This window comes from Mustela putorius, unplaced genomic scaffold (genome assembly GCF_011764305.1).
Source record: "Mustela putorius furo isolate JIRA1106 unplaced genomic scaffold, ASM1176430v1.1 tig00003988_pilon_pilon_pilon, whole genome shotgun sequence".
Classification (NCBI taxonomy): Eukaryota; Metazoa; Chordata; class Mammalia; order Carnivora; family Mustelidae; genus Mustela; species Mustela putorius.
Window position 1 is genome coordinate 2,592,544 of NW_025422127.1, and position 13,936 is coordinate 2,606,479.

At 46.6% G+C, this 13,936-nt stretch overlaps 1 protein-coding gene across 26 annotated transcripts in view; it reads right to left on the reverse strand.

Moving 5' to 3' along the window:
- The window catches only part of R3HDM2 (R3H domain containing 2), a 165,340-nt gene that overhangs the window by 12,553 nt on the left and 138,851 nt on the right, over positions 1-13,936 (reverse strand). For 18 of the 26 annotated variants that reach the window (XM_045071654.1, XM_045071655.1, XM_045071645.1 and 15 more), the window contains 7 exons: positions 10,853-11,085; positions 8,554-8,729; positions 4,655-4,756; positions 1,885-2,127; positions 1,218-1,344; positions 798-958; positions 169-323 (listed from right to left, as the gene is read on the reverse strand). In XM_045071654.1, coding sequence (XP_044927589.1) covers positions 169-323; positions 798-958; positions 1,218-1,344; positions 1,885-2,127; positions 4,655-4,756; positions 8,554-8,729; positions 10,853-11,085 — 1,197 coding nt within the window. The remainder of the gene's footprint in view (positions 1-168; positions 324-797; positions 959-1,217; positions 1,345-1,884; positions 2,128-4,654; positions 4,757-8,553; positions 8,730-10,852; positions 11,086-13,936) is intronic. The other 8 variants (XM_045071657.1, XM_045071660.1, XM_045071667.1 and 5 more) reach the window with 1 other exon arrangement.

Genomic DNA, 13,936 nt, shown 5'->3' on the forward strand with positions numbered 1-13,936 from the left:
CTTATTCAAATGTCAAAACAGTAAAGAGAAAAGAAGAATGAACTCCCTCATAGTCTACCTGCTTTAGGGCACCACTGGAATCTTAACCCCTGCCCTTCTTTTCTTAGGTTACTGGAAAGTTGCGGAAGGTCTATGGGAGATGTGCCCCAACTCTCTGGGAGTCCTCACCTTGTACCGTTCTGCTGAGCGGGTGGGATCACGCTGTAGTACACTGGTACGCCCCCTGCTGGGAGGCCCCCTTGCACAGACTGGCTCGCAGGGACCAGCATGGGTTGCTGGAAAGGCGGCTGGACCACATTTTGCGAGTCATTACCCACTGGGACCTGGGTAGAGATAAGAAGAGAATGACCACTTGTACTCCTAATGAGCTCATCCAGAGAATGGCCAAGTAAGTCATCACCAGACCAGGACACTGACTTCCTTCCCTACCTTTACAGACTCTTCCTACTCTCTTCATCTGCCTAAAGGAAATGTGTACAGAGCTTTCTGCACTTCCTTCTTTTCCAAACACCTCCCTTGGGCATCTGACGTAGAGAAAGGAGCCTGACTTCCTTTAGATCCTAGTTTTCTGGGCTATATACTCATTTGCACAGCTGTATAATAAAGACCAAACAATTTAAATAAAGACCACCTTCTCAGACTCTTTGGGCTCTCAGAGGAAAAACACCTACAAAATCTAGGGGGAAAGTGAACAGTATTTTAGTGTCGGAGTTGTCACACTGGATGACATGGGAGACTGTTCTCCTTTTCCTCATCCCAAGGACTGGGTGATCTTTCCCAGTGCTGAATGCACCCACTTGGTAAGAAGGCAGTGGAGTGTACTGAACCACCAGGCCTTGCATCTGGCCCCCCATGCTGCTCCTCTGGTTGCTGAGCAGGCCCTGGTTCTGTGGCTGCTGGACCCCAATCATGCCTTGGTAAGCCGCCTGCTGCTGGTTAGGCATCATGGGCTGTAAACCTAGGGACAGGCAAGGCAGAGAAGACATTAGCATGTCTCAACAATGTTTAGGAGGTCACACTTGCTCAGTGATTTTCTTTCTCCTGTCTATTTCACCTTTTCTTTTTCTGGAGATCCTAGGTCCCTCCTGGGACTAATCATTCCTGTGCCTTTTTAAAAACAAAAACAAAAACAAAACCAAGGAAGGTACTTCTTGTCTTTGTCCCAGTCTCTGCCCTTCCCCTATTTACTGCTCCCCTACCCCAGCAGTTCCTCTTACCAGGCTGCTGGGATGGCTGAGGCAGCTGCTGACCACGTTGGGGGCTGTAGGCCACCGGGTGAGACAGAGGTCGGTATTGCTGGTTGGAATTAGGATACTGTCCAGGGGGATAGTAAGAAACCTGGATCTATGGTGAGAGGAAACAGATATGTGAGATGCTTCCTTAAATTCAACCCCAACATCGCCAACTATGCATCAGGGTCTGGGCGCCTAGGTGGCTTAGTCAGTTAAACACCTGACTCTTGATTTCAGCCAAGTTATAATCTCAGGGTCGTGAGATCAAGCCTGAGTTGGGCTCTGCACTCAGCACAGCACCTGCTTGAGATTCTTTCTCTCCCTCTGTCCCACCCAGCCCCCAAATAAAAAAAATCTTTAAACCAATAAATCAATAAATGCTTCAGCGTCAATGGCGAGAAATCTGTAAATAGAGATTTTTTGGACCTGCAATTGCAACATTAATAAACAAGTTTGAAACAGAACAGGAATGACTTATGTTATACAGAAGGATGACCTTCTGCCTAGAAAGACAACACTCAAGTGCAAGGTGGGGAGATTGAAGTGGGGACAGGTATCCCCTCTGATCTTCGTAAACTAGATGAGGAAAGAAAGATTATTAATAGTGGACAAACTGACTTAGTGGTTTAAGGTGGGAGCCCGTGCTGCTCACCTGTTGAGGGGGCTGTATGTAGCCCTGGGGCGGCAGAACTTGCTGAGTAGGTGGCGCATGACTAGAAGGGGAATAGCTAGACGTGGGGAGGGGCTGTCCCGTAGAAGCCATAATGAAGCCAGTCTGCTGGGGGTGCTGGGAGATAAGTGGGGGCTGGAACAGAGCTGAGGATGGGTCAGCTGCTTCAGTAGAACCTTGGCGGCTAAGGCTCATTTGTCCAAAGGGGTTGCTGAGGTCCTCTGCCTGTTGAGACAGCAAGGGAGACTTGAGGACTCAAGTCATATTAAGCCCCCTGTATTTGGCTTCAACACAAAGACAGACAGACAGACAGAGCAACCCTCTCTATAGCCTTCTTTATTTACACCAATTTGGGATACTCCTGTCTCCATTCCCTGGGAGGCAGTTTTTAGCCCTAAGCCTCTGTCATGTGGTGTTTTTAAACTGCTGTGAGCGGGGGTGCCTGACTGGCTCAGTCTCTTGATCTAAGAGTTGTGAGTTCAAGCCCCACACTGGGTGTAGAGATATTTAAAAATAAACTCTTAAAAAAAAAAACTGCTATTAGGGGTGCCTGGGTGGCTCAGTGGGTTAAAGTTTCTGCCTTTGGGTCAGGTCATGATCTCAGGGTCCTGGGATAGAGCCCCGCATCAGGCTCTCTCTGCTCAGCAGGAAGCCTGCTTCCCCTTCTCTCTCTGCCTGCGTGCCTACTTGTGATCTCCCTCTCTGTCAAATAAATAAATAAAATCTTAAAAAAAAAAAAAAAAACCAACCCTACTATTAACTGAACGGGTGTCTGAGGCCCAACTCCAGAATAAGACTCCTTACCACATGTGAGATGACAATGGCCACTCTCACTATGACTTTAATCAGAATTAGTCCTGGAGAGATGGGAGCAAAAACACAACTTTCTATTTATATAGAAAAGATAGGACAGGGCGCCTGGGTGGCTCAGTGGGTTAAGCCACTGCCTTCGGCTCAGGTCATGATCTCAGGGTCCTGGGATCGAGTCCCGCATCGGGCTCTCTGCTCAGCAGAGAGCCTGCTTCCCTCTCTCTCTCTCTGGCTGCCTCTCCGTCTACTTGTGATTTCTCTCTGTCAAATTAATAAATAAAATCTTTAAAAAAAAAAAAAAAAAAAAAAAAAAGAAAAGATAGGACAAACTAATTAGGGTTAAAAAAAAGATTGTTGGGGTGCCTGGGTGGCTCAGTGGGTTAAAGCCTCTGCCTTGGGCTCAGGTCATGATCCCAGGGTCCTGGGATCGAGCCCCGCATCGGGCTCTCTGCTCAGCGGGGAGCCTGCTTCCTCCTGCCTCTCTGTCTACTTGTGATCTCTGTCTGTCAAATAAATAAATAAAATCTTAAAAAAAAAAAAAAGATTGTTAAGTCCTCCATTTCCTGTGCCTCCCTCATGTTTCTAACCATACAAAAGGCTTTATGTTGCCATAGATCCTGTTTTTATAATGAAGGACCTAAATAACACTTTGAGTGGACTAGGGATGGCTAGGTTCATGTGGCTACTCAGCTTTGCCTATCCAGTCAAAGGACTAGTGGGCTCCCCCTCCTGCTGTTTATCTCCTTCCTCCCTCCTCTTGAGGTCATTTCCACCTCTGTTCTCTGACACTTGCCTAGAGTTCTCCTGCCCTTCAGGAACGACTTCCAATTCTCACCTCTGAAAGGAGGCCAGGCTGAGTGGCTGAGCTGGAGGGCAAGGAGACTGACAGGCTAGTCTGTAATTGCCTCCTCTCTCAGCCTTCTTCTCTAAGCAGCAAGAGGGAAGGACGGTGTTCCACCTCTCACTTATATGATGACAGGTCAGAATTTGTTAACTTCCCTGTTCCTTCTGCTTCCTGGACAGTAATTCACACACACACAGGCACGCACGCAGAGGCACATGCACACACACGCACGCAAGCGTAAGAACAGGACTTCTTTTGAAAAACAAACTAGTAGAAATAAATGACAATGCTTTCCTATGGTTTCACTTAATTTTTAGGAATCTGATCTTCAAGTTAGCTGTTTCACTACGTTAGTGGGCGGGGATAGGTAAGAGGACTGGACTGCAGCTTTTTTTGAGGACCATATTCCCGAACTTTTCAGAATGGAGATGAGAGATGGAAGGAAAGAGGGGATTCTAGTAAAAAGTCAGACCATGTGATTCACACACACACACACACATACAACCAGGGTTCTCATAATCATGATAGAAGTTAACAACTATGAAGTAAATTAGGCCTTCACAGGATTTGTAGTGAGGGTACAAACAATTAAAACAGCATGTGCTATGCACTCGAAGTGGCTATTTTTTAATATAAAATAACACAGTAAGGTAGAGGAACATTTTAGGTTTTTAACCAGTGATGCCAGAGAAATCTGCAATTGTGCTTTTATCTTCAAAAGAAATTACAGAAAACCAGCCTATACAAGATAAACTGGGTTCTGCGAGTTCATACATGTCCAGAGAGGGGGTGAGATGAGGATGCATACAGGAGAGTGATGAGAAGCCCAGGTTAGAGCAATATCCCATTCTGTCCCCCGCCTGAAACTCAGTGCTCCTATCTGTCTTACACTTAGGCATCTTCTGATGCTTAAAGTGCTGTGATGAGGCCACGACAATAAAATATAGCTCAGCCTGTGCTAGTCCTTTGCTTAAGAAGAAACGCCTTTTAACATGGCCCTCCAGAAAACGCAATTACTTTGTCCCAGATGGACCCCACAGACGTACCACAGATACAGGCCACACATGGACATGACATAGAGGGGAACAGAGTTTATACCATGTTGTACTGCTGGGGCGGAGAGACTGGCAGAAGGACTTGGGGACAGGAGCCTGGAGAGAACTGAACAGGCTGCGGAGAGGGCTGCAGAGCCGGGACTGGCTGTGGACCAGCAGAGAGGCATGTGGTACAGGAAAGAGAAAAGGGAGGTACAGGGAGAGGTAGGGGGAGGGGAGCAGAGGCAGGGAGGGAAAGGGGAGGAACAACAAGGTTAATCATAAAAAAAAATGTCACGTGAATAGCGAGGCCGCTGAGCAGACTGGAGAGCAAGCCCAGGATAGCTGACAGCTTTGGCATCTCTGGCAAACAAGCAATCTCTCCTTCTGGAGACACCCGTGGCAGGGCATGCTGCACCCCGTTAGCTGCTCAGAACTCTGCAGCTGTTGTGAGCAATCTTTTGTGCTTTTCCCAAAGCACTTTTTCTGAACACACGATTCCTGGGGAGCATGATCCTAACCCTCCTTGAATGCCCACTTGAGAAGGGATTCCTGCTTCTGTAGGAGAGGTTATCCAAGGTCTGGTTCAGCTTTCCCAGCCAAGCCCCTGATTTCACACCACAGCACTCCAAGAGGAAGTGCTCATTCACAAGGGATCGTGTCCCTCCCAAGGGCAGGGAAGGAAAAAACAGCCAGTTCATGCCTGGTTCCAGCTACTTCCTCCTGCTCTGCCATTGTTCTGTGCTCCTCTAGGCTGTGAGGGCAGTATGAAAAATGCCCAGGTAAGAAAACGGGGAGGGATTTGGAATAAAATATAAATAGCTTTACTGTAGATTTTGTTCCTTCAGTCCCTTCACTAGCCTCAAGCAGGAAGATTTGTTTATGAGGAACATGATGTGTTCTAAACCAACTAATGGGAAGTTCTTTTTTCTTTCTCTTCTTCCCCTCCAGCCATTTCAATCACCTCTCCTGGAGAATCAGTTCTCCAGCCTTAGCCCTTGGTGGAAGATGGGGTGGGAGAAAGGAGAGAGGCTAGGAAGGGGTGGGGGAAGTAACCTTTATATACAGTCTCATTTACATACGTAGTATCATTACAGACTCATAATAATCCATAGGCAGATGTGATAACTTGTATCTGCAGTTAAGATAGTAAGGCTCGGAGGAATTTAATCACACATCCAGGATCACACAGCTAATGCAGCAGAGGTGGATGGGAACCTAGTCTGGCCTGACATGTATTCTTTCCAGTCCACTCTAACAGTAGGGAGCAGGTGAAGGAAGAAGTTAAATATTATTATACAAACATTTTTTTGTTTGTATGATTCTCTACCTTCCTTTCAAATTTAGAAGTATGGGGGCCCAAGGTATCAATATCATCTCCTGACATATACCTCAGGGGAGACTATTTCACAAAGGGGACTAATAGTTCTGGAGGCAGAATCCAGGAATTAGAAGACCTCCAAAATAGAGAATGCTCCTGTTACCTGGATTAATAAAATCTAAATCATCTTGGTTAGGAAAAAGCTACTGAGAATCCACTGTGTGACCTGGGGGAGATGCTGCAGGCCCTGTGATGGACTCCCAGCTTTCCCAGCATCCCTCATGCCTGTAAGCCAGAGCCATTTCAAATATAACAGGCTGCTCAGCATGAGCTACTTTTGCTGGTGGCTTTTAAGCCCATTTTCTATTACCCTAATCCTCTTCTTTCTCTCAGGAGAGGATCTATTGTGCTTCAGGCCTCATATCCTCTGGGGGCAGAGAGGTGGCCGTAGGTATAGCTGCCTGTTTCTTCACATTTGTGAGTTCTGAGTTTAAAAAAAAGAAAAAAGGAAGAAATGATGCTCTTCTCTTAGGCCTCTTCTGACTGAGAAAGGGTAGTGGTAAAGGTATGGGTCTCGGTGCTATTTTGAAGTTTTTCCACCACTATCCTCAGCTACAGAGCTACAGATTCTCAGAGAATCTCAAACTCCAGGTCTAGGGAACTTCCAAAAAACCATGGGGAAGCCAAAGATTGGCCCTGAGGGCTAAGACTGCCACCTGCTGGTGAATTCTGGGTTAGATCACTGGCTCCTGGCTGCCTGACTAGACTCCCAGAGGACTCTTCCTCAAGAGGTCCCGCGCCACCTTAGGTGAAGAAGGCAAAAGGTAGCCACTGGTCCTTTAATACTCGGCCTCACTGCTTGGTTTCATGTGTTCTACTGACACATGACAGGGAGGTCTGTTCTGACAGCAGAAGCCTGCCAAGAATGGAAAGTTTAGCATAGTTCAGCCAGCACTGTGCAAAGGCCTGGTGCAAATGCCTCTTGCTACAAATTTCTGAGGGAACAGAATCTCTGTAACAAATAATGCTCCCCTGTCTCCAACCTTCAGGTCCTTACTAGTACTGGACATCCTGCAGGAGACCAGTCAATACCCATGACTGACCCATTGGCCCTCATGATCCAAAAGCAGGGCCAGAATAAGTTAAAGTTTGGGATTTAGGGCCAGTCACCTAGACACTCTAAAGTTCTTTCAGCCCCAAATGGTTATTCTCTAGTCTCTTTAATCTCCTCCCTCTTTTGTTGTCTGTTTCTACATATGGGTGGAAGGAGGCGGCAGATGAAGACCAAAAGAAGGAGAAAAGGGAGCAAGGCTGTATTAAACTACTTTCTGCTTTCAGAAAATGCAAATATTGCGACCTTAGACAAGAGACACACACACACAGAAATGCAGTAGGAGATAGCCAGAGAGAGGCGCACCCACTTCCAGGTCTGAATGAAGACCTGTCAGGGAAAGCACACACACAGCACACTTCAGTATGGAGGAAGGTAAGCTGGTAAGAATGGGACTTAATGAGGTAGATGGTGGTAGAGCAAGAATGGAAGTCAGGACTACAGAGAAAATGATTTAGGGACCAAGAGAAAGGCCTGGGATGATCTGCATGTGGGTCACATTAAGATACAAAGCAGGGTTCCCAGATCATCACAATATCAGAATGCGGTACTACTGGGCCATCCTGGGCTCCTTCCAGTCTATTTTCCAGTTTTTGGGGAATGAGTGTCTGTGATTTGCTTGCTTTACCTATGGAAGAGACAGATCTGAGGCCAAGCGGGACTAAGTGAGCACGGAGGTGAGGGAGCCTGGGAGCTGAAATGAGAAACACTGTGGCAGCGGAGTGCAGACATGGGCTTCCCGCTAGTAGACAGTGCCACCAGAGACACGCCAGGACACAGGATGGGCTCCACTCCCGGGAAGCTCTACTCACAGGGAGAAGAGTGAAAGTGAAGCCCTTAGTGCAGCTCTCCTCAGAGTATTAAGGAGACTTAAACCAGAACATGAACGTTCCAGTCTAGAATAGGGACTGATTCTGATGCCGATGACTTGCATGATCTCCACGGAAACAAAACTTCACTCAAATCCTACTGGGAATCAACCTCTATCAGTCCAGCAACAGAAGGAGAAAGAGCTCTTTCATGACAGGGGAAACAAAGACAATTTGGGGGAGTTCTGAGCCTCACAGCATATGTATGGCAGGAGTCCTGAGTATATTTCCTTTCTTCAAACCCCGACTCATAAATACATGTTTAGGGCTCAACAGTCCCATGAACACATTCAGTCAGTTATGGTGGGAGCTGTGATCCCTTCAAGCTCCATCTGTGGACACAGTGAACAAAATCGCCTTGCTAATTACACAGGACACAGAGGGAGATGCGGAACAGCAGAAATGTGGAATGGGGTAAAAGATCCCACTGGTAGTTCTCAGCAAGAGGAAGAAACAGGAAGCAAAAAGCTCCCAGACTGACTCTAAAAGCACTTGGGCCAAAGCCCTGCCCTCACTCCTCTCTCCCGACAACTAACAAACAAGACACAGTGGAGGGAGTGGCAGGTGTCCAACAGATCTTTCCTGCCACCCACAGCACAAAACACACAACTGTACTTCTAGGATCAGAGGGGAGGGGGCTCTGGCACTGCTTGGTGACTCACCTGTGAGATCATGTGATTATTCAAGGGTGGTTGTTGCTGAGGCGTGGGTGGGAGAGCAGGAAGCTGCGGCTGTGGCGGCTGCTGTGGCTGCTGCTGGGCAGTACAAGGGAGAAGGCCCCGGACAGACTGGGATGAGGTGACTGGGCTGCACACTTCTGGGGCACCTAGTGCCATACCTAAGGCAAAGAGGAGACCCACCAAGAGTTGTAAGCACCAGCCGTGATCATGCCATCCTTGGAGATGCAGGGTTCTACTCCTTCCCTGCTGCTTCTCCTCACTTCCCTTTTGTCCATTCCCCCACTGTCTTGGGAAGATCCGCTCATGAGCACTGATGCATTTCAGCTGCCCTGCTGATGGCAGTCCTCATCTTAGCAGGTTTCTCCTCCCCAGGAACAGTAAATACCTTGCCCATCGATGTTGGATTTCAGAACTGAACGAAATGTGAGGCTGCCAAGGCACCTCCCCTGAGGGGGCTAGAATCTGTCCATCATGACTAGACAGTTGAAAACATGAATGTTTGCTTCCTGGGAAGGTGCAGATTCCTGATCCCTTGATAGACTTATCTTCTCTCTGATTTCTTTTCAACTTGTTGCATTTCATAAAAGTTGCTGAGAAGGCAACCTTGCCTCTCCAAGCACTCGCCTGTGTACACACACAAGCACAACTGTCACCCAACTATTCTCCCCATTTTCAGCCTCTCCAAGCCACGCATTCACATAAAATACTTTTACTGACTATCTGCTATGTGTTGGGCATTGTACAATGAACTGAGAGCACAAAGGTGAAGAGAACACAGTTCTTGCCCTTAAGCAGCACAGGATCTTCTGACAGGAGCTGGACACACACACAATGATTACAATCTGATAAGGATAAGGGATGCATCCGTGATATGAACAAAGTTGTATGGCCGCAAGGTTGAAGAAGCAGTAATTCACTTAAGGAGGAAGTGGAAAGAGAAATGGATTTTGTTTTTATTTTTTTATTTTTTTTTTAAAGATTTTATTTATTTGACAGGCAGAGATCACAAGTAGGCGGAGAGGCAGGCAGAGAGAGAGGAGGAAGCAGGCTCCCTGCTGAGCAGAGAGCCCCATGCAGGGCTCGACCCCAGGACCCTGGGATTATGACTTGAGCCAAGGCAGAGGCTTTAACCCACTGAGCCACCCAGGCGCCCCGAGAAATGAATTTGAAGGGTGAGGAGAAGGCTTCTCAGACCAAGAGGGGATGAAGCTAATACCATATCCAGCCAATGGCTAGAGGACAAGAGGAAGACGGATATCCCGAAGTAAGGCCAAAGTAGCAAACTGGGGTCAGGAAAAAATGCTGCATTAAGTCATCTGGTTTTTATTATGCAGGGGATGCAGAAACAGACATTTTTAAAAGGAGGACTGCCATGATTAGATCTATATTTTGAACTTAAAAACTGGTGCTAAAAAGGGCTGAGGATGGAGCAGGGAAACCAGCTTGGGGGCTAGTGTCATAATGAACCAAAGAAGACAAAGCCCAGATAAAGGCAGAGGCAGTGGAGTTAGAGAGGAGGTAACAGAGAAGGACAGCAGAGACCTAACAGAGGCAAAATCTTCACGACTACTGAGGTCTTCTGAGGACAAGACTATAGAACTTCTGGGATGAGAGGCAAGAATTCTTTAGAGGTGGGAGGAGGGTGAAACAGAGGCCCACTGGGTATAAAGAGCTAAATACCCCCTGCTAAGAGCACAACAGGAATAGGTGGAGAAGCTTACATAGCACGTCAGGAGAGCTGGGGGTGGCTCCAAGGCTGGCATGGAGAACACAGGCTCCTCCACAGTGGCTGGGCTCCAGAAAAGCAGCCAAAGCATGCAGTTCTGGCTTACTGGCCGCTACCAACTGATTATAAACAGCTGGACGCCAAGGGTTTCTCTGCTCTACCACCCCTCTATAAACTCAGAATGAAACACCCCTCTATAAAAACAGAATGAAAGCACATCAGTCTCATCTTAGTATGTAACTTGAACTTGGGCTGATAGGGATGCCTAACCTTGGTCGGAAAGAAGATAAAATAATTGAATCCCAATCTTTTGTTTGTTCGTTTCCAATTAGGGAAGAAAGTCTGAAAGAAAATCAGAAAGGGGACTCAAAAGAACAATGGATCCAAGAAATCAAATTTCTCCTCATCTGACTGTGTTAGTTTTCCAGGACACTATATTGGGACAGGGGTTTTAAAAGTAAACATCAGTTTACTTTAAAAGTAAACATCAGTGACGTTTTGCCGAGGAGAAGAAGAAGTGATGATCATGACACTGAAGGACAGAAGCAGTACTACCTGGCCTGGAGATCCTTCCTGCACTGCCACCTTTACTGCTCCCGATGCTGTCCCCTCGGGTGAGGATAGAGATTCCACTGAAGCTGCTGGCTTTGGTGACAGGGGGCCGCATACTCCGGACAGAGCCATCGGAGTCTGTGCTGCTCCAAGGCCGTGGCTCCAGGGATTTGAGTTCGCTGTCTGTGCTGCTTTGGCGGCTGCTTGAGGTTCGGCTCAGCCCCTCACGGTTCCCCCTGCAGAGACCACAGTGGTCAGAGCACCCCCCACCTACCACTTCAGCAGAAGAGCTAGGAGAGAGTTCATTTCTATTCTTTCAATAACAAAGAAGGGGTGAGTGCTGGGAGGAGGATGGACACTGATTTCTTGTTAGTTGGCTGGCCACCAAGACTTGCCGGGAGCAGACAGAACAAGATCCAGTACAGTAACAAAGAACACAGAGGCAAATCTGGAAGACAGTGCACTGGCAACTAATTCAATACATCAGACCAGAGGTGGACAGGAAACCATATACATGATGCTGAGATTGGCTGTAGTCTTTTTCCCTGCCCCCGCAGGGATCCCACACATGCAGGAGATAGTAGGAGCAGAGGGGTATCGCCTCCTTCTAGGAGTTGTTCTTCTTTTTTTTTTTTTTTTCCTTCTAGGAGTTCTTAAAACAAAAGGACTCCTAGAAGTTACTATTGCTAGAAGGCAGGGGTAGCCAAGACATGGATAAATATAAAAGGTCTTCTACATAACATGTGTCAAAGCCAATGGAGGTACCACTTTTCCAGAGGTGGGAAGAGGAGTACAACAGATTAACGGGGCCCTCTGGAAAACTCAGTCTGACAGTCTGAAATTGATCCAACCTGTTTGTGGAAATTCTGCATCGGTATCTGGGAACAACTGGTTCCAGGGTCTCTAAGGGCTAAAGTGTTCAACATGATCAAGCAAATATGCCCTTGGGACCCAGGATGGCAAGGAGCAGGGGGCTGGCTGTGCCTAGCTGCCGCCATATTAACAACCTATTGCCCTAGGCAAAGCACAAGGGACTTCTCTCTTATTTTGCTCTGGAAACATCGGGTTATCCTGATGTCATCATTACTGCCTATGATTATAAACACTTGTACTTAAGATAGATGGGGTTGACCTAAAACCCGTTAAGTCTTATTGAGCCCTTACAGCTTCTTAATCAACAAACAAGAACCAGGAATTTTCCTTTCATATCTTCCACAACCAACAACTACTGACCTAAAGAAACTAAATGACAACAATTACAAAGATTTTGATATATACACTGGGATGCAGGTGAGCAAAAATCATAGTAGCTTGGGCTCCCTCCCTTTCACCACCATCCCGCCTAAAGCAAAGAGAAAACCCTATCCCAATCCCTTTAGCTTCAAAGATAAAAGGCTCAGAGTTATTCTAAAAAAGAAAGGTAGTTTTCCCATGAGGGTAATATTAAAGAAATACCTTTCTTTATTGGAGGATATCTGCTCCTAAGGTTACTGTAGGGAAAAATGGGCAAAATAAAAGCTAGGGTCACTATTTTAGTTTTTAGTCAAGCCAAACATGGTGGGCCGAAAAACAAACTGGCACAGCTGGTTAGGGACATGCCAATTCTTCTTGGAATCCCAAGCAGATGTATATATAACCTCAGTGCTTCCCTCTTTATATAGGTAAGAGAACTGGAAAATATTTCTGTCTCCCTAAAACCTTATCCCTTTCTCTTGGAAATGTCAAAAGTGGAATGGGAAACAAAGAAAGAAATGAAAATCAGGGACTCTCCAGAAACAGAACCAGACCTGAAGTGAGAGCCCAGAGCTCTGACTCAATAGCCAAAGGCAAGTCTACTGAGAGAACTCGATAAAGATGTGTCTGTCGCTGGGGCAGGGGACAGAGCAGTGGCAATGAATGGAGCTGTTCATTAGGTGTTAGAACCTGAATTTTACAAGACAAGTCCTAATTGACTTTTATACCTAAATCAGACACAGCACTATCTATTAGGACAATTCTGCCATTTACTTTGTCTTTCTACTGGAGGTAAACAGTGAATGAGTCAACTTTAAACCAAACACCCTGGGAAGCTTGAGCCAAAGTGGCAGCGCTTCTGTACTCCACAAATTCCCCCAAGACAGTGAGGGCCAAATGTTGAAAATGTGGCTAGTCTGACAATCTAACCGTAGTTAGCACACTAAACCTCCAAGAGTTAGAGAATCTAAGTTGAGTCTTGGCCAGGAAAAAGATCAATTTTCTGCACTACAACTAAACCTAATCTCTAGCCATGTCTTTCCACTTTACTAAACCATATGGCAACCAGGGAAAACACCCAGACTCAGTTCTAAGCACTGGACTGGGGTATGTATGTGTGTTGGAGAGAAGGGGGTGCGGGACAGAGATATTCACACTTTAAACTCCTATAAAGTCAAAGCTGACTTGGCTCTCACAAGTAGATTTATGCTGGTGAAAAGTTCAGTTTATTGGTTCTGGGGAGTGGGTAGGCTGGCCTGTGTAAGAAGTGACAATAAATGCCAGTAATGGCTTATTTGTCAATGGAGCAGAATCTTCCAAAGAACTGGGAAGTTGCCCTAGTAATTGCCAGTGTGGATGATGGAATGTGGTGTAACAGTATTTGTTTCAAACATTTGGGAAGAAAAGAAAAAGCAGTTAGAGAAGACCAGCTTCTCATCACTAGGATTCTGGACTAGTACCAAAACAGAAGAAGTTGCCCCCTTGAGGGTCCATGGTACTGCATTTTAGATGACCTAGATCTTGAGCCAACACTTACTATGGAAAGCAGCAGCTTAAAAGGTCTGGGTAGGAGAGGGCTGCACCTGCTCACTGGATCTTTAGAGCTGTTACCTGCACAGCTGGATGTAATCTGATGCTCCATAACACTAGTGGGCATCGCTTCTATCAGTGTACGCGAATTAGGGCTCTGAATGGAACACTACTCAGAGAGGAAGGGTGATGTTTATAGAGAGCTGGTCTGGTCTGGTGTACAGTGAAAGAACACCAGAGAGTCAGTCCCAGTTTTGCCACTAACAGCCATGTCAACTTGGGCTAGCTACTTAATTTCTCTGTTTTTGTTTTCTTACATGTAAA